General features: G+C 48.4%; 1 protein-coding gene across 1 annotated transcript in view; it reads right to left on the bottom strand.

Annotated features, from left to right (window-relative positions):
* The window catches only part of LOC148454345 (uncharacterized), a 105,262-nt gene that overhangs the window by 50,085 nt on the left and 34,846 nt on the right, over positions 1 to 20,331 (bottom strand). The window contains exons 9-13 of the mRNA XM_088461015.1: positions 15,511 to 15,622; positions 9,319 to 9,399; positions 8,072 to 8,233; positions 7,341 to 7,464; positions 422 to 1,462 (exon numbers count right to left, since the gene is read on the bottom strand). Coding sequence (XP_088317141.1) covers positions 422 to 1,462; positions 7,341 to 7,464; positions 8,072 to 8,233; positions 9,319 to 9,399; positions 15,511 to 15,622 — 1,520 coding nt within the window. The remainder of the gene's footprint in view (positions 1 to 421; positions 1,463 to 7,340; positions 7,465 to 8,071; positions 8,234 to 9,318; positions 9,400 to 15,510; positions 15,623 to 20,331) is intronic.

The following is a 20,331-nucleotide window of genomic DNA, read 5'->3' as shown; positions in this document are numbered from 1 at the left end:
CTTTAAATGTGATTTTTACCTGTTGTGGTCACTGTAACTCAATGTGATCTATCTATTAAATTATATTTAAAAAAAAAAAAAGTTATCCTTAGTTAAGTCGTTAAGGACTATAACCCCTATATTCTTTTATGACATTTGGGGGCATTAGATCAAAAACTGCACTCCACAATACAAAGCGACTTTCCTTCAGTGTACAAGTAATAATAGAATGCAAGAATACATTATCTAGAGCAGTAATATACAGACACAGTAGTAACAGTAGTACATAGCCACCACATCACATATTTATATAGCAAGAAGATCGGGAAGGAGGTCAATGAGAAATGCGTGGCAGGAGAAACTTTTAATTTTGGTCCATTGAGATTTTATTTCTGTCTAAGACTTCGCCCTCATTCAGGACGCGGAGACACTTTCTAATTTTTGTGAGATTTCTGATGTCTATAAAGACTAGATTTGAATGTAAAACATTTCCCACACTTCGAACATAAAAATGGCTTCTCATCCGTGTGACATCTCTGATGTACAGCCAGCGTTGATTTCCATGAAAAACGTTTCCCACACTCAGAACATGAAAAGAGCTTCTCATCCGTGTGCCGTCTCTGATGTGCATCCCGCGTTCGCTTCCATGCAAAACGTTCCTCACACTGAGAACATGAAAAGGGCTTCTCACCCGTGTGACGTCTCTGATGTGCATCCAGCACTGCTTTTTTGGCATAACATTTCCCACAATCAGAACATGAAAAGGGCTTCTCATCCGTGTGACTTCTCCGATGTACAGCCAGAACTGATATATTTGCAAAATGTTTCCCACACTCAGAACATGAAAATGGCTTCTCACCAGTGTGAATTCTCTGATGTATAACAAGAACTGATGTGTGTGCAAAACATTTCCCACACTCAGAACATGAAAATGGCTTCTCACCTGTATGACTTCTCTGATGTCTAACAAGAACTGATGTGTGTCCAAAACTTTTCCCACACTCAGAACATGAAAAGGGCTTCTCACCTGTGTGACGTCTCAGATGTACAGCCAGCGCTGATTTACATCCAAAACGTTTCCCGCACTCAACACATGAAAATTGCTTCTCATCTGTGTGAGTTCTTTTATGCCTAATAAGTCCTGTAATCTGTGTATAACATTTCCCACACACAGAACATGGAAATGGCTTCTCCCCTGGGTAAGCTGGCTGAGGTCTAATAGATTTTGTTTTCTGTGCATTGCATTCCTCTCCTATGAAACCTCTATGGGCTATGCTATGAGTAACAGTGTCTGAGATATCAGGAGAACACTCCTCAAGCACAGTAGGACCAGATGATGTATCTGCACTGTGCAGTACTGGGTGTATATTTGGGGTAATGGGGTTCTCTCCTGGAGAATCTCGTGTGATATTCTTATCTTCTGTTTCACCCTTTGGAGATAAAATGAGATGTTCCTCCGGGGTGATCCCACTATTGGGTCCATCTGCCAAATACACAACTTTATAATTACAATAAACAGTACAAAGAAGTCTCCTTAAATTATCATCCAATTAGTAAAGTGAAAATGTTTCAAGGCACAATTTATGAAGTCATCGAGTTAAATGCGCTATTAACGACTAAACCCTCTTCCTAGCCTGTCGGCCCTGCTCCCTCGTCATGACGACACATGTTCAGAGATAGAGGTGGCACAGAGTGGATTGTCGCCCTGCTACATTTCTCCTGCCACCTCCATGCAGAGAACGTAATCAATATGTAAGAGGAGGATAGCCAGCAGAGTATCATTTTTGTGCATTTGCATAATATCTATATTAAGACTTGGAGGTGAGCGGTGTATGGCCCGACTGCCGTACTAGATGTATGAGAATTCCTAAGGCTCCTGCGCTCCCACCGATAGATAACAGTGCTGCATTGGGCAGTTACTATGTGTCTCCTCTCCAGCTCCCCGGCACCCTGGACCTCAGGGAGAAGTTTTTGAGCAGTTCCCTGTAATTCATGGCCTAGCATGAGCCATTAACAGTATCCGTGCTCTGACTTCCAGTTTTCCCCACATGGAACATGGATCTACCACAATACCCAAGAGACACCAGCATCCGCTGCTGCTGGCCCAGCTAACTCAAGACTTCTAGGGCCTCCATCATTATTCGCTGCTTAGTCCACTTTGAAAAAAAAAAAAATTTCACTTACAATAAAAGTAGAACAATATACAGTACACAATGAAAGGAGCACTTAAGGACGTTGAATCCCCACACACAGCGGATTACAGGAAAAGTCACGTCTCCTAAAGGACAACTTCCGATTGAATCAGCCCTATGAGCTCAGCCATGGGATGCCATTCTAAAATTCCAATACTTCAGTACAATACAAAATAGTCATTGGGAATGAGGGAATGTGGCCACAGAGAAACTTTCTATCATATTTGGTGGACATGTCCTAAAATCTCTTTATTGTGGGACAAAATACACAGGGACCTTGGCTCTATGTTGGAAGCTCCGGTCAACAAGGACCCATGGATTGAACTCTTTTCTTATCCCCTAGACTTATCTAGGCACTCCACCAAATTGGTTTTCCATGTCCTAGAAGGGATATAGATATATATATATATATATATTATATATTGTGATGACTTAGGGGTATTTAGCTCGGCAGAGGGTGGATGGGTGCAGTGTTTAAGTGCTTATTGAGGGTCCACACACGGTTTTCAAGTAAACAAATGATGCTTTTACTTCCAGCTTGTGAATTCAGGATACAGAAAATAACAAAACAACCTAGCCCCTGTTTAGGTCATCTAGCTCACTTCTTGAGCCCTCTCTAGTGTGACGCAGCTAATCTGCCAACAAAGTCCCAGCCTGCTTCTTGCAGGCCTATCGCCGGCTCCAGCCTGGCTTGGCTTGGCTGCCACAGCTACACAAACACAATCCTGGTGGCCTTCCCTGCATCACACAGATATAGGCCCTGGCTTTCTCAGCCCGCAGCTTTACTGCTTCAATGTCCCATGGCCAGAGAGTTTTGTAGTCCCCCTTTGCCTCCTGCAAGGTCCAGACACCGGCATCCTGGCCCCCAATGGCTCGCTCAGCTTCACTGGGCTCTCTGGCTGTTACAGTCCCAACTAGACTGTCTCCATCAGCCTGACTGCTTGGCCTTCTCATTAGTTCACACCTGAGCTCTCTCCCCCAGGCAGGTGTATCACCACTCAGTATTTAAACCCTGTGTGGGAGGATCTCTTCAATCCCACACAGAATCTGCTGCTCACCAACGCCATCTCTGGTGATACTGCCACAATATATATATGTGTCCCATTGGAAGCAAACAGAACTCAGATCTACCTTCTTTTCTTCGAAGTCCATAGAGGACACCAGCTTTAAACAGTGGGTATAGGCTGGAGGAGTCCAGGCACCAAACAGTTAATTGTCTCCCAGCAGCCCCGGATTCTTCTCCCCTACACCCTGCCCCCAGCACAAGGCAGGCCAGTGTAGTTAGCAAGCCCAAGGCAGGAGCGAGAAAAAGGAGCAGGAAGACTGGCACACACACAGAGCCACACACCCAGAAGAGATGGGCAGGGAAACCAAAAGCATAGCAAAAACCCCGCAGTCAGGAGCGTCAGGGTGGGCGCCCTGTGTCATCTAAGGATTTAACCAGACAAGAACATAAATCTCCTTTTGTTTCTTTCCATAGGGGATACAGGCTTTAAACAGTGGGACATCCCAAAGCTATCCTCCCCCTAAGGGAGGAGCCGCTCCTGAGCTGTGCTGAGAACTCTTCGCCCAAAAGTCGTGTCAGCGACAGTGAAGGTGTCAAAAGAATAGAATTGGAAAAATGTATGGGTGGAGGACCATGTGGCCCCCTTACAAAGATGCTCCGCAGAGGCACCATGTCGAGCTGCCCAAGAAGTACCCAACAACCTGGTGGAATGAGCTGTCACCTTGGCCGGGACAGGAAGGTCCGCCACAATGTGGCGGATGGTCAAACGGAGCCATCTGGCCAAAATCTGTTTCATAGCTGGCCAGCCCCATTTGTGAAAGTCATAGAGGACAAAAAGATCCCTGGTCCTGTCCACATATATCCGGAGGGCCTTACAACATCCAAATAGGCCTCCTCTGGTGATGAATCAGGGGCTTGAAAGGCAGGGACCTCAATTTCCTGGTTGATGTGAAACTACTTTAGGAAGGTAGTCTAACTGTGTCCAAAGAACGGCCCAGTCGGAGTGAAATACGAAAAATGGGGAGTGGCAAGACGACGCACTCAAGTCTAAAACCCTCCAGGCAGACACTATGGCAAGCAGGAAGACAGTCTTCCGCTTAAGCCAAAGGTTCAAAGAGTGACAATTGATGGGCCCGAAGCACCAAGGACAAGGTCCATGGAGCCACCGAAGGAACAAACGGGGGCTGAACGTGGAGTACATGCTGCAGGAAAGTCTGTACATAGGGCATCAAACTAATCTGCCTCTAGAAGAGGACAGAAAGGGATGGAAACCTGCAGCTTTAAAGAAGAGAGGCGGACCCAAAACCAGACCCGTATGCAGATAGAAGAGGACCTGCGAGAGTCAAAATGATCTGGGGTTTAACGCCCTGGCTGAACACCAGGCAAACTAAGTCTGTCAAACCCGGTGATAGATCCTTGCACAGAAAGGTTTACAGTCATTTAATATGATAATGACCAATCTGGAGCACCCCTTAGCTCTCAGGACGGATGTCTCAAGAGCTACCTTGTCAAATCAGGGTCTTGAGAGAGAAGACCGGCAGAGGAAGATGTAACGGAGCATCGATGGAGAGGCCTAGGAGATGCGCGTACCAAGTTCGGCATGGCCAATCGGGAGCTAACAGGATCACGGTGCCATCTTCCAACTTCAACTTGCAGAGGACCCCCGGAATTAGCGAGATCAGAGGGAAGATGTATAGAAGATAGGTCCACCGAACCAATAAGACGTCTACCAAAAGGACTTCTGGATCCCTGGTGTATGAGCAATACCATGGTAGTTTGTGGCTGTGCCGAAACGCAAACAAGTCGATGCCCGGCAAACCCCGGTGAAGAACCAGGAGCTGAAAGGCACCTGGAAGACATGGTATAGCAATCCAGGGCAGTCCCAACATACAAGCCAGTAAACTATTGTGTGCAATAAGCGGAAGTGCACTGAATGTGACCACACTAAGTGGGACTTTACAGCTGCAGTAATTAGCACTCTAAGCTATCTGTACAGAAAAAAGGTCAGACAAAGAGTTTAGAGAACAGGAGACATGTAGAAAAACTGTACTTCTATACACAATTACATGCACTCAAAAACATTCAGTGCAGGCAAAAAAATTAGAGTTATGGTAATAACCTACCTTTGTTAACTCTCTAACCAACTACAAGTCACTGGTGGTCTAGTGGAGCGCAGAGTACTGTGCGTCTGCTTCCACAGCCAGCACCTCTGGTCTGTCCCCTGAGACCGGAGGTAGGACTGCTCATACGCAGGTCACCGCAAGCCAAAAAAACAGGCGAAAACGGCAACAGGCGGAAAAAAAAACGGGAGAACTGTTTTCTCCATCCCAGACCAGGCAAAAAAAAAAAAAGGAAAATCCCTATTTTTGGCTAACACGCCCCCAAAAGATACATTACCGGGGAAAAAAAAATTGTAAGTTGCGTACTTTGGCGACGACCGCGCAAATTTTTGGGCGCAACAAAAAAAAAAAAGTTGTATTTTCTGTATTGGATCTGATTTTTTGATGGGCGGTATGGATGCGTCACGGGTTTTAAATATTGCACGCGGTCGCGGCATGCGGTTTATTAAAGTTTTTTAAAATTGTGTTTTTATGACGCTAAAATATGCTTGCACCCATTTTAACGTACCCCCCAATTTACGTGGAACAGTGATCTCCTGGAAAAAAATTCTTTTTAAAGTTTTGGGGGGGGGGGGATTTCGCCCAAAATTTGCGCAGTCGTTTTTTTCAGCAAAGCACGCAACTTACGATTTTTTTTCCAGTAATTTATCATTAGGGGGGTGTCCAAAGGGGTCTGAAAGAAATCCCCACATTTTTAGCCAAAAATAGGGATTTTGCATTTTTTTTTTGGCCTGGTCTGGGATGAAGAAAACGTTTCTCCAGTTGTTTTTTTTGCCTGTTGCGGTTTTCGCTTGTGTTTTTGGCAAAAATGTTGCCTTTTTTTGGTGGAAACAGGCGTTTTCGCCTATGGCAGAAAAAAAAGGAAGTTTTCACCGTTAATTGAATACGGCCCATAGTGAAGACCCCTGTATATTTGCCCCATTTTTGTTTAAAGCACTTTGTTTGAAATGCCCTCCTGGGGGTAATCCTGTATTGTATAAGGTGTTTATAAAAGAGACAGGTCCGCTGCTCAGCTCCCTTGAAATGTAAGATGTATGTCTTTATATTTTGTGAGATAGTTCTCTGATTGGTATATACGAGTCCTAGAGGTATATGGGGGAGTATACAACATGCTGTTTTTTGTCCTCTGACTACATAGAGGGCTGATGTGGCTCTGTGGCGTGTTATCCTCTGTGACATCAAGGAGGAATGTACTTCTCGGACATCTGTAAGCTGTGATTGTCCCGAGCACTTTCCACAAGGGGAATTTCAAAACATTTCAACAGTAACCATCTTGACTTAAGACGTCTGCATCTAGCTGTATCCTGTGACCACCAAAATAGCCCAAAAAGCCATTTTGTTTTCTGGCTGTACTGGATTGGGTCCAGCGTCTCCAAGTTGATACCCTCTGCCAGCTACCCTGCATAATTGGCCAGAGTAAGGGACCCAGGAAGTGTTGCAGCAGTGCCCAAACATACCCAGAAATAGGCGGTTCCAGGTACCAGTGGCAGGGAGGTGGCAGCGAAGTAGCCAATCATACACAGTGGGTGGAGTCAGTAGCAGGTAGTTACTAACAGTGAGAGGGAATGGCTAGGAGAGGTGAAGTAAGCCCACTCAGGGACGGGTAACCACACTCTATTCTATTAGTCAACAAAAATTTGTGATCGCCTGGCAGACCGAGATCATCTGGTACCATAAGTCGCCTACCAGCTGCCTGTAGCTGTAGAACCAGTCCTGGTTTAGGAGGAGGTCACTGGGGTGACAGATACAGCATGGGTAAACGCCCTAATGGATTGCATTTCTAGTTTATTCTCTCCTTATGCAGATGATGGGTGTAGGGTGAGCAGCACACCCCCTGGCTTGGCTTGGGGGACCGTGTGCACTGCACACCCTGCAACACTCTTCTGACAGCTCCACATCAGATCACTCCCCCATACAGTGCATAATGTTATATGTAATTACACAGGTATTTATAGTATGGCTCAGGGAAAGTCAGGCGCATGCTGTCATTACTAAGTATTAGCTGCGCTCTCTCCTTTACAATAAATGACAGTCTCCTCTTACCCGGTGGTGTGATGGGCCGGTGATTCTCCATCATCACGTCCTTGTACAGACCCCTGTGTTCTTCTATATACTCCCACTCCTCCATGGAGAAATAGACAGTGACGTCCTCACACCTTATAGAGACCTGACACACACATTGATACAGTCATCACCCAGACACATCCCCTGGTGTTACTGTATAATGTCCCATTCCCAGCAGTCACCTCTCCAGTCATCGCCCAGACACATCCCCTGGTGTTACTGTATAATGTCCCATTCCCAGCAGTCACCTCTCCAGTCATCGCCCAGACACATCCCCTGGTGTTACTGTATAATGTCTCAATCCCAGCAGTCACCTCTCCAGTCATCACCCAGACACATCCCCCGGTGTTACTGTATAATGTCCCATTCCCAGCAGTCACCTCTCCAGTCATCACCCAGACACATCCCCTGGTGTTACTGTATAATATCCCATTCCCAGCAGTCACCTCTCCAGTCATCACCCAGACACATCCCCTGGTGTTACTGTATAATGTCCCATTCCCAGCAGTCACCTCTCCAGTCATCACCCAGACACATCCCCTGGTGTTACTGTATAATATCCCATTCCCAGCAGTCACCTCTCCAGTCATCACCCAGACACATCCCCTGGTGTTACCGTATAATGTCCCATTCCCAGCAGTCACCTCTCCAGTCATCACCCAGACACATCCCCTGGTGTTACCGTATAATGTCCCATTCCCAGCAGTCACCTCTCCAGTCAGCAGCTGAATGATCTTGTTGGTGAGTTCCAGGATCTTCTGGTCATTGTGTCTCTCATGTGTCAGTGAGTGAGGTGGAGGCACCGTGATGGGGCTCTGGGTCCTGCTGGATGTCTCACACTCCCCAGATGTCTTCTTCTCTACTGTGTAACTCTGTATATTGAGAGACATTAATTTATCATTACGTATAGATTGTGACTTTCAAAGAGTTACCCAAATCCCCAGTCAGGTCCCTGTGTTAGTAACAGAGATAATAGTGATGTCACCGTGACACTCCCAGACTCCCTCACCTCCCCAATCAGGTCCCTGTGTTAGTACTAGAGATAATAGTGATGTCACTGTGACACTCCCAGACTCCCTAACCTCCCCAATCAGGTCCCTGTGTTAGTACTAGAGATAATAGTGATGTCACTGTGACACTCCCAGACTCCCTCACCTCCCCAATCAGGTCCCTGTGTTAGTAATAGAGATAATAGTGATGGCACTGTGACACTCCCAGACTCCCTCACCTCCCCAGTCAAGGCCCTGTGTTAGTAATAGAGATAATATTGATGTCACTGGGACACTCCCAGACTCCCTAACCTGCCCAGTCAGGTCCCTGTGTTAGTAATAGAGATAATAGCGATGTCACTGTGACACTCCCAGACTCCCTCACCTCCCAGTCAGGTCCCTGTGTTAGTAATAGAGATAATAGTGATGTCACTGTGACACTCCCAGACTCCCTCACCTCCCCAGTCAGGTCCCTGTGTTAGTAATAGAGATAAGAGTGATGTCACTGTGACCCTCCCAGACTCCCTCACCTCCCCAGTCAGGTCCCTGTGTTAGTAATAGAGATAATAGTGATGTCACTGTGACACTCCCAGATTCCCTCACCTCCCCAGTAAGGTTCCTGTGTTAGTAATAGAGATAAGAGTGATGTCACTGTGACACTCCCAGACTCCCTCACCTCCCCAGTCAGGACCCTGTGTTAGTAATAGAGATAATAGTGATGTCACTGTGACACTCCCAGACTCCCTCACCTCCCCAGTCAGGTCCCTGTGTTAGTAATAGAGATAATAGTGATGTCACTGTGACACTCCCAGACTCCCTCACCTCCCCAGTCAGGACCCTGTGTTAGTAATAGAGATAATAGTGATGTCACTGTGACACTCCCAGACTCCCTCACCTCCCCAGTCAGGTCCCTGTGTTAGTAATAGAGATAATAGTGATGTCACTGTGACACTCCCAGACCCTCTCACCTCCCCAGTCAACAGGTAGATAATCTCCAGGGTGATGTTTAATATCCTCTCAGTCATGTGACTCCTGTCCTTGTCCATCCTCTGTGATTCCATAACTTATACAGGACGGGTGTCACCGTCACGTGGTTGTTAGTAAAGACTCTCCGGTACCTCACAGCTCAGCTACCTAGGAATAGATATAAGAATTATTAGAAACACCGCAGAGTACACATGTAACAGACAATCTTGCATAGAGATACGCTTTGCGGACGGATCCTTTGATGTGATGCACAGTTCACGCTTCCGAGCGGAGCAGACACATTGATGTGAGTCACAGCTGCAGGAGCCTCAGGTGTATGTTATACTTATATACTGGTTTCTCCAGTCATCCAGGCACCAGTCATTTCCTTACATGTAGTTACTGGTATTGGTCACAGAAATCATACAGAGGGTAATGGGAAAAGCTGGTTTCTGGCCGCGCACTGAGGAGAGATAATATTACACTATAACATCTTATTGTCTCAGTATATAACTATTATTTATCAAATATGAGTAATAGGTTACTGTTAAGGGCGAAGTGATATGTCCGGGTACAAATAATGTTATCACAGATCATTATAACATATGTTATTATATAGGGAAAGATATTTGATCAATAACATGAACACGGAGCCTTTATGCGGTGGAAGCATCTGTCACTTGTTCCCTCACTGTGTAAGGAACGCGGCTGTATCTGGTTATTAGGTCATTTCCATCTACATTGTTACTTTAATGTTACACTAAGGGGCATATTTATTACAGGATATTTTCGCAAATTCCGAAACCATGATCAATAGGGCCCTCAGCTTCACACAGTTACAACTGGGGACTCACATGTAACCTTTAGATATTGTATTACATAGGTAGCATACATGTAGCTGTGTTAGTTATGTTATTGCTGTGCTGATTATATGTATGGTGCTCAGTAACCACAGAGGTGTCAGTTTCCTCTATTGTCCCCTTTCCTAACGTGCTACATTGTATCATTTCCTGTTATTCTTGTTACTAGTGTATTATTGGCTGTTAGGCTTTGTTACAATGACTGACAGATATAGTGTAACATACATGGTGATGATCTCCCTATATTTATCACTGACAGACATGGTAACAGTATTACAGTGACAGTACAGTTAGTAACGGTCTCTGGGCCCTACTGCTGAACGCAGAGTACTGACCATCAGGCATACGGGTCCTGCATGTTCGAACATAGAGCGGAAGTAGACTGTCAATGATTGATAGTCTGCTGCCATTTGGGGTCCGGGAGAGGGCGGCAAGAGCCAGGGAGAGGGCACCGCTCATCACTATACATAGGTCATGCATACTGTACCAGGGGCAAACGCAGGAATTTTAAAGGGGGGTTTCCAAACGGATTTAAAAAAAAAAAAAGCAAATATATATATATTGTAACCCCAGTAGCACATAATTAGAGATAGTGGCTAACTAGGACTCCAAGCAGGAGGGTTTTACAGCACATAAACAACAAAGCAATTATATTCCCCATTAATTCCTTCCTCTGTCCATACAGCAGCAGCACACACCCTGTCACACACAGCAGCACACACCGTCACACACAGCAGCATACACCCTGTCACACAGCAGCACACACGACAGCATACATCCTGTCGCACACGACAGCATACACACCCTGTGTCACATACAGCAGCAGCACACACCCTGTCACACACAGCAGCATACATCCTGTCACACACAGCAGCACACACACCCTGTGTCACATACAGCAGCAGCACACACCCTGTCACACACAGCACCATACATCCTGTCACACACAGCAGCACACACCCTGTCACACACGACACCACACACAGCAGCATACATCCTGTCACACACAGCAGCATACATCCTGTCACACACAGCAGCACACACACCCTGTCACACACAGCAGCATACATCCTGTCACACACAGCAGCACACACACCCTGTGTCACATACAGCAGCAGCACACACCCTGTCACACACAGCAGCATACATCCTGTCACACACAGCTGCTTCTGCAGCACATAGCCACACACACACCCTGTCACACACCCCACAGCTTGCCGGCTGATCGGGACCCTGGAGCACTGAGCAGTGTAGGGGTGAGGAATGCAGGCTGCCTGTGTTACTGAGTCAGTCACAGGAACACATACTGCACTTTTGAATTTGCAGCGTTTAGTTGCACCAGCTGCAAATTCTCTGGCACCGCAAGCATGGACTCAATGATACTTTTTATAAAGAGCGGTGCCAGGGCTCTTAATCTGCCAGTGTGCCCCCCAGTACACCGCTATACCTTTCTGTTGGTACTTAGCTGCCATCACTCCTTTCCGGCTATATACACGCTTCCTGTCACTCTGCCATAGCGCCATTTTAGACCACCCCCTTTGATGATGCTCTGGCGCAGGCAATCATTAAACAGTGCTTATGACATGAAGGGCACCTCATGAAGGCTACTCAGAGTCCACTGCATCCCCATAGAGGCACAGTTCCCAATCAGGGTGCCCACCTCTGCTCTGCTGCGCGCCTCCATCTAACTGCTGGGCAGCTGGGCGATCCTCCTTCTCCCATACTCTCTCTCGGAGGACTGTATGCAGTGCCCAGGTAGCTCCGATCGTGGTGGGTGGCCTGCGGCTGGTGCAGAGACGGAAACAAGGCTATGTAGCGCATACTAATCACTATACACAGGTCACACGTACCAGACACTAATCACTATACACAGGTCACACGTACCACACGCTGATCACTATACACAGGTCACACGTACCACACGCTGATCACTATACACAGGTCACACGTACCAGACACTAATCACTATACACAGGTCACACGTACCGTGCGCTGATCACTATACACAGGTCACACGTACCACACGCTTATCACTACACACAGGTCACACGTACCAGACACTAATCACTATACACAGGTCACATTGGTACTACACCTGATAATATTGAGCTCCTAAATGTAGGTGCTGGTGGTCTGGGTAATGGGGTCTCTCTCAGGGTCGTAGTCTCGTAGGTATCAGTTTTCAGACATGGAGGAGTCCTTTCTCCAAATAGGATGTAGCAGTAACGCAGCAACCAGCTACCCATGGGCTTGGAGGAAGACGTAAATTGACACACTAGAGGTAGTGTATTTAAATGTTTACATCTACTATTGCTTCGGACATTTTCCTGAAGATGATGATTCACTGTGAAACATGAGCGGTCTCACACAAAATGGCGCCTGCACAGGAGACATCACATGACCAGAAGTAACTCTTGTGCCGCATTCATTGTATAAGACGTCTGTGTGGCTGCTGATTGGCTGTTATGAGAATACAATATTACCCATGATCCTCTCCTGCTGGTGATGTGTGTAATGTATCTGTGTTGTGGTCAGTGTCTGTCTGATCTCTACACCAGGGGGCAGGTGACCTGTGGCACTCCAGCTGCTGAGGAACTACACATCCCAGCATGCCCTATAACAGCAGCACTGTGGCAGGGCATGCTGGGATGCGTAGTTCTCCTGCACCTGGTGTAATAATAACAGGAGCTATGTGACAGAGATAGGATGTGATAAGAGGTCTCTGTGTTATACACAGCTGTCACCTAAGCTGCCATCATATATGTTATCATTGGGAATGTTCCTGTTAGTGAGTACAGAGCAGCCCCACAGTACAGCACATCTCATGCATGTATGTATGTGTTATGTGCTGCAGCTCTCGCTGTCTCTCTCTCTTATTATAGGTTATTATGTAGTAACGCAGAGACACAAACTTTCCTGTTGGCCAAGTGGTAACACAAACCGGCGTCACTGCGGCACATACAGGAGGAGAAGGGGACACGGTTATGTGTAAGGGAGGGAGCTGTGTCATACATGCCGACGTCAGTAACAGACCCTCTGGGGGAATCCTGTAGGGGGAACCCTCTCTGATGGGGACGTGGTGCCGTGTTCAGGTCATCGTGGCTCTCGGCATCTTACAGCAGGGAGTTGGGGTAGGATCACCACCCGTCCGGGATTCATCCAGACAGTCCGGAAACCAGAAGATCTGTCCGGAGGACCTTTAATCCCAGACAAACAGTTTCTGTAAATCTCCTGGGGGCGGCACCACAACACTACTGACAGTCAGTGCACCCACCTCCCGCCTGTGGGAATCAGTATGATTTACCGCCGGCCGCATGCTATTTATTTAGGTAAACTGTACATTCTATTTTATATCTCCTTTTTTCCCAATGCAAATTGCTGAGAGATTTATGCTATCGGGGTCATTGTGGGAACAATGGTATTCTAGTAAAATCCCCAGGAAGAAGGATATAAAATTGCTGAACATCATAGGCGTCGGAATGGGGGCAGCAAGGAGACGGCGCGCTCCCCCAACCAAACATTTCAAATGCGCCGGTCCCGGATGGTCAGGGACTGTGCTTTATAGCAATAGGCTGCACAACCCCTGCACTGCGAAGAGGAGGAGGTGTAATTTGTAGTCTTTAAGTTAATAGACCGCACATTACACCTCCCAGTGGCGGAACATTGCTTTGGGCCCCCCTCCTTGGCCCTACTCCAAATTCAGAGTGCAGTGGGTGAGAGGTAGAGGGCAGTGATTGCAGTGAACCAAAAAAATTGTGGGTCCCTGGGGACCCCTCACTTTACTAAATTGGGGTCCTATCTGACCTTTTCTGGGTCCCATCGGAAAGGAAAGTTTTATGAAAATCCAACAACTTCAACAGAAAAAAATAATGAACGCTAAACAGTTATTTGACGCATTATTTAGCTTTATTATAGTATAATAAGTACATTTTGTTCATATTTAGTGCACAATGAGACATAATACACTCAACATCAGAGCTGCCAGTGTTAAGGTGCGTACACACTGGGCGATTAAAGTGGACGACTGAACGATAACGATATCGTTATGGTTCACTTTATCAACCATTTTTTTACCTAAATGATGAACGATAACGATGAAGGGCTAACAATGCGCATACCCGCAGGTGGTTCATCTTTATCGTTCATCGAGTAAACATGCAGGCCAACCTGACGATATTGCTGCATGTTGGGGAATGGGGGAGAGAGCCCGGCACTGAAAGATATCGTAAATGATATCGTTCAGCGGGTGTGCTCAATGTCATGAACAACATTGAGCACACCCTGCTGGGGACACACTAGACGATATCGCTCAGGGAGCATATCGTCTAGTGTGTACGCTCCTTTAGCCAACTATAGTTTTAGGAGCCCATTTATCATTGAATATTTGAGGTAAAATCCCCGAAAACACCCGTTTTTGGAGGTTTAGCTCAAATATTAAGTTTCCCCCGGATGTATCAAGGAGGGTCCAATCTCTGATACCTGCTGTGATCCCTTCATTCTCGCTGGCAGCCGCATCCCCCATAGGCTTCTATGGGGGATGCGATGCTGCCAGATTTACCAATATCCAGAATGCGATGCATTCCCGACACTGGCTCCCGCAGCTAACGTCATCTGGGTTAGCCACTGTAGCCTATGGGCTACCACCGCATAATTAGCCGGCGGTGGGTCCCTCCAGAACCATCCCCCGGCAATGGGCGTCAGTCACCGGAACTGCGCACTGGCCAGCAGCTACTTTCGGAGCCCGTGTCCCCGCATGTCCCATATGATACATCCGGCCGCTATGTGATCATGGGCGGTACTGATATGCCGATTGTGTTGCAAAAGCGATCATTAATACATGTGAAAGCTGAACAGTAGGCCACATAACCGGTCACTAATACGGGGGAGAGGCTGAGCTGCTCTCCTCCGTATTCTTTATCAGACACAGAATACTGCACTTGGTAGCATGGAGCCAGCCCAACCCCTGCCAGCGGCTGTTTGCATTGAGTCCGTAATGCCATGGCAAGTCCCTGTTAGTATTAAGCACCGCACCTTGCACAGTATTAGTATTCACATAGTAAGTACTGACCAAACCCCTACCCCCGCTAACGCACTGTACCGATACCATCTGCTGCCGAACCAACCCGCTACCGCACCATCCCCCACCTGCCGCGCTACCCCTCTTTACAAGTACCTTTTACAGGGAGTGCAGTCTGACCGTCCGCGCACCTTTGGTATATAGGAGGTTGCCGGATGCCGTCTTCAAGCCAGAGGGCTGGTGTCAGTCTTGCAGCTGGGATGCAGACTCTTCAATCCGAGGGGGGGCCAGAGTGTTCACGCCGGAGTGGGACGCACTCTTCGAGCAAGGTGGGCCTCCAGGACCAGGCGCAGTCTTCTCTCCGGGGGGCTGCCGGGACCTATCTTCACGTTGGGGGGTCGGGCACACTTCTCCTCGTGCTGTGAGCTGCTGCAGGGGAATGGCACGTAGAGGATGATAGACAGAAGCAGTGGGTGACGGGAGAGGGTGAGAGGTGACAGGGAGAAGCAGTGGGTGACAGGGGAGAGGGTGAGAGGTGATAGGGAGCAGTGGGTGACGGGAGAGGATGAGAGGTGACAGGGAGAAGCAGTGGGTGACAGTGGAGAGGGTGAGAGGTGACAGGGAGAAGCAGTGGGTGACAGTGGAGAGGGTGAGAGGTGACAGGGAGAAGCAGTGGGTGACAGTGGAGAGGGTGAGAGGTGACAGGGAGAAGCAGTGGGTGACAGTGGAGAGGGTGAGAGGTGACGGAGAAGCAGTGGGTGACAGTGGAGAGGGTGAGAGGTGACAGGGAGAAGCAGTGGGTGACGGGAGAGGGTGAGAGGTGACAGGGGAGAGGGTGAGAGGTGACAGGGAGAAGCAGTGGGTGACAGGGGAGAGGGCGAGAGGTGATAGGGAGAAGCAATGGGTGACAGGGGAGAGGGCGAGAGGTGATAGGCAGAAGCAATGGGTGACAGGGAGAGGGAAGAGGCAGTGGGTGACAGGTAGAGGGTGATAGGGAGAAGCAGTGGGTGACAAGGGAGAGGGAAGAGGCAGTGGGTGACAGGTAGAGGGTGATAGGGAGAAGCAGTGGGTGACAGGGGAGAGGGTGACAGGGAGAAGCAGTGGGTGAGAGGGAGAGGGTGATAGAAAGGTGACAGGGAGAGGGTGATAGAAAGAGGTGACAGGGAGATGCAGTGGGTGCCCCACACATTATGCCACACTGTAGTCCCCACACATTATGCCACACTGTAGTGCCCACACATTATGCCATCTTTAGTGCTCACACATTATGCTACACTGTAGTCCCCACATATTATGTCAGGCTGTAGTCCCCACACTTTATGCTACACTGTAGTCCTCACACATTATGCTACACTGTAGTCCTCACACATTATGCCACCTGTATTACCAATACATTATGCCACCTGTAGTGCCCACACATGCTACACTGTAGTCCCCACACATTATGCCACCTGTATTACCAATACATTATGCCACCTGTAGTCCCCACACATTATGCCACCTGTAGTGCCCACACATTATGCCATCTTTAGTGCCCACACATTAAGCTACACTGCAGTCCTCACACATTATGCCACCTGTAGTGCCCACACAGTGTACTCACCAGCAGCATCCTCAGGCAGCCAACAAAGCAGCAGTCACAATGAATTACACCCATGAGGCTGCGCTGCTGCTAAACTCCAGGTCAGAGGAGCATGTGATGGGCTCCTCCAATCAGAGCTCAGCACATGCTCCTTTGACCCCACTGCAGAGACTACTCGGATTTATTACCCAGTAGTGCAGTGCAGTGCTGACCTTGACTGCATGGTTAGGTCTAGAAAAGACTGCTGCAAGGGACCTGTGACGTCACACACCCACGTGACCCGCGATCAAAGGGATGGGGCAAGGATGAGAAAGGGGGGGCAAAAGTGGCCTCTCACAGGCTTGCTACGCTCGCCACGCTTCCCCCCCTCCATGCCCACGTGGATGGTAACACTGGAGCGTTCCGGCCCTCCTGCAGTGATCACGTGGTTGAAACATCACAGAGGTCCTTTCTCCAAATAGGATCTAGCAGCAACCCTGACTGCACGGTGCCCTGGCCCTCTCTCTGCGTGTAGTTGCTGTCCGGCTCAGTCTCAGCCTTGATGACTGCCCAGCAAACAGCTGCATTGCAGCCTGCCATTTACAAACGGCGCCGGGCCGTGTGGACCCCTACCTGTATATTGCGGTGGGTTTCGGTGCAGTGCACCGGCTGCCCTGCCGGTAGTTCCGCCCCTGCCTCCTCCGTGCAGTGCAGGGGAGTAAAGCCCCTGACTGTCCGCGGCCACTGTTCCAGTCCCGACCTGGGCCAGGCGTGATGTCACGTGAGGGCAGAAGTGTGGTTCCATGGAGATGGCGGGGTTTCATGCCCATGGAGTCCTGGCGCAAAAGGTAAATTAGGGTTGGTGTTGGTGACGAGGGTGGGTCGACAGCGAGGGTAGGAACAAATTTATGTGGTCCCCCCCCCAAAAAAATTGTTCTGCTAGTAAATGTGTGATTTAGCCCCAGAAACCTAACATTCATGTTGATTTTTTTTTAATTGATTTTCATTTCATTTTAAATTGATGAAGATCGATTAAAATGAACCTATGTAAGAGTGATGGTTGCCCAGGACCAAAAGATAACTTTCCAGTATCCCACATGTTACAGTCTGTGAGACATTACGGCATTGGTGAGAAAGGGGTAAATGTACTAAGGTCGAATGACATGGAATGGGGCAAATTCAGCCATTAAATGCATATTCGGAATTTACTAAAGGCTAAACTCTGCCAACTTTGCTCTATTCGATGTCTAAAACTCTGCCGACAATCAACCTGTAACTCAGCTGGTAACATGTTTACCCGAATCCCCGCTCCAACGTCCTCCCGGTCCACTCTGCACTATGGATGTGACGTCATGACGTCTCTCCCATCACCCACTGCAGTAGCCGGAAGGTGGAGCTCCAGTCCGGCTCTGGCAGTTGGCGCAGCAGCCAGTGAGAGTCTGTCTGACTCTCATTGGCTGCTAAAACAAACACGCCACCGCCCGGTAGTACGAGTGTACAACCCAGCGAACCGGTGTGCTTGTTACTGTGTAGTGTGGACCGCACTCACTGCAGTCTGCACTACACTTACTGATCAGTGGGCAGGGGGGTTTCTGGGTATTCAGAAACCCCCCATGCATGTGTGGGGAAGTAGTACAGGGTATGAAGGGTCAGTGATGTAGGGCAGGGTATAGTGGAGTCAGTGATGTAATGTGGGGAGGTAGTGCATTGTATGGAGGGTCAGTAATATAGTGCAGGGTATAATGGGGTCACTACACAGCCGTCCGCACTACACAGTAACAAACACAGCCGCCTGCTAGTACACTCGTACTACCCGGCAGCACTGTGTTTGTTTTGGCAGCCAGCCAATGAGAGTCAGACTGACTCTCATTGCTGCCCTGTACCCACTGCCGGAGCCGGGCTGGAGCTCACTCATGAGCTCCATCTTCTGGCTCCCGCAGTGGGTGATGGGAGAGATGTCATGACGTCTCTCCCATAATGCAGCGCGAGCCGGCCCGGGAGGATGAAGGAGCGGACAACGTTGGCGGGCGTAGGAGCGGGGATTCAGGTGTTTTGTTTTTTTATGTGTGTCTTTGTCTGGCATTGCTGGGGGGGGTACTACTGGGGTCACTATATAAAGAGGCACTGCATAGGGGGGACTACTACTGGGTGCCCTATATAAAGGGGCACTGCATAGGGGGGACTACTACTGGGGGCACTATATAAAGGGGCACTGCATAGGGGGGACTACTACTGGGGGCACTATATAAGGGGAATTACATAGGGAGGACCACTACTGGGGGCACTATATAAGGGGAATTAAATAGGGGGGACCACTACTGGGGGACTGCATAGGGGGGACTAATACTGGGGGCATTATATAAGGGACACTGCATAGGGGGGACTAATACTAGGGGCATTATATAAGGGGCACTGCATAGGGGGGACAACTACTGGGGGCACTATATAAGGGGCACTGCATAGGGGGGACTACTACCGTGGGTGCTATATAAGAGGTAATACTGGGGGCACTGCATAGGGGGGACTATTACAGGGGGCATTATATAAGGGGCACTGCATAGGGGGGACCACTATTGGGTGCACTGTATAGGGGGGACTACTACTGGGGGCACTATATAAGGGGCACTGCATAGGGGGGGAACTACTACTGGGGGCACTATCTAAGGGGCACTGCATAGGGGGAGAACTACTACTGGGGGACCACTACTGGGGGCACTCTTTAAGGGGCACTACTGGGAGCACTGTATAAGGGCAACCACTACTAAGAAGGGCACTATATAAGGGGTACTACTGGGTCACTGCATAGGGGGGACCAATACTTGGGGCACTGCATAGGGGGGACTACTACTGGGGCCATTGCATAAGGGACACTATTACAGTGGTCATTGCAAGAGGGGTACTACTACTTGGGGCATTAAGGTGCATATGGAATGGAAAGGAATGTTCCCAGAGCAGGGCCGGATTATAGGGAGGGCGACAGGGTCAGTCGTCCCGGGGCCCCCCTAATCCTGTTCCCGGCTGGCCTGGCCCTTCCCCGAGATTAACTATTTTTTTTCTTTTATCGGAGCCGCCTGTTGCGGCCCGCGATAAAGCTCCGCCCCCTTCTGCTGCTGCTGGCCTGCTGCCTGTCTGAAGTAAGCAATGTTTATATGTGTCTATATGTATATATGTGTGTGTCATACTGTGTGTGTGTGTGTGTGTATATATATATATATATATATATATATACAGTCAGGTCCATAAATATTGGGACATTGACAGAATTTTCATATTTTGTCCTCTATTCACCACCACAATGGCTTTGAAATGAAACAAACAAGTAACTGCAGACTTTCAGATTTAATTTGAGGGTAATTACATCCAAATCAGGTGAACGGTGTAGGAATTACAACGGTTTCTATATGTGCCTCCCACTTTTTAAGGGGCCAAAAGTAATGGGACAAACTAAACAATCCTAGATCTAACTTTCACTTTTGAATACTTTGTTGCAAATCCTTTGCAGGCAATTACAGCCTGAAGTCTGGAACGCATAGACTTCACCAGATGCTGGGTTTCATCCCTGGTGATGCTCTGCCAC

Source organism: Taudactylus pleione, unplaced genomic scaffold (assembly GCF_031769625.1).
Source record: "Taudactylus pleione unplaced genomic scaffold, aTauple2 ptg001003l, whole genome shotgun sequence".
Lineage (NCBI taxonomy): Eukaryota > Metazoa > Chordata > Amphibia > Anura > Myobatrachidae > Taudactylus > Taudactylus pleione.
The sequence above is the reverse complement of the archived record's forward strand: the minus strand, read 5'-3'. Positions and strand labels throughout refer to the sequence as shown.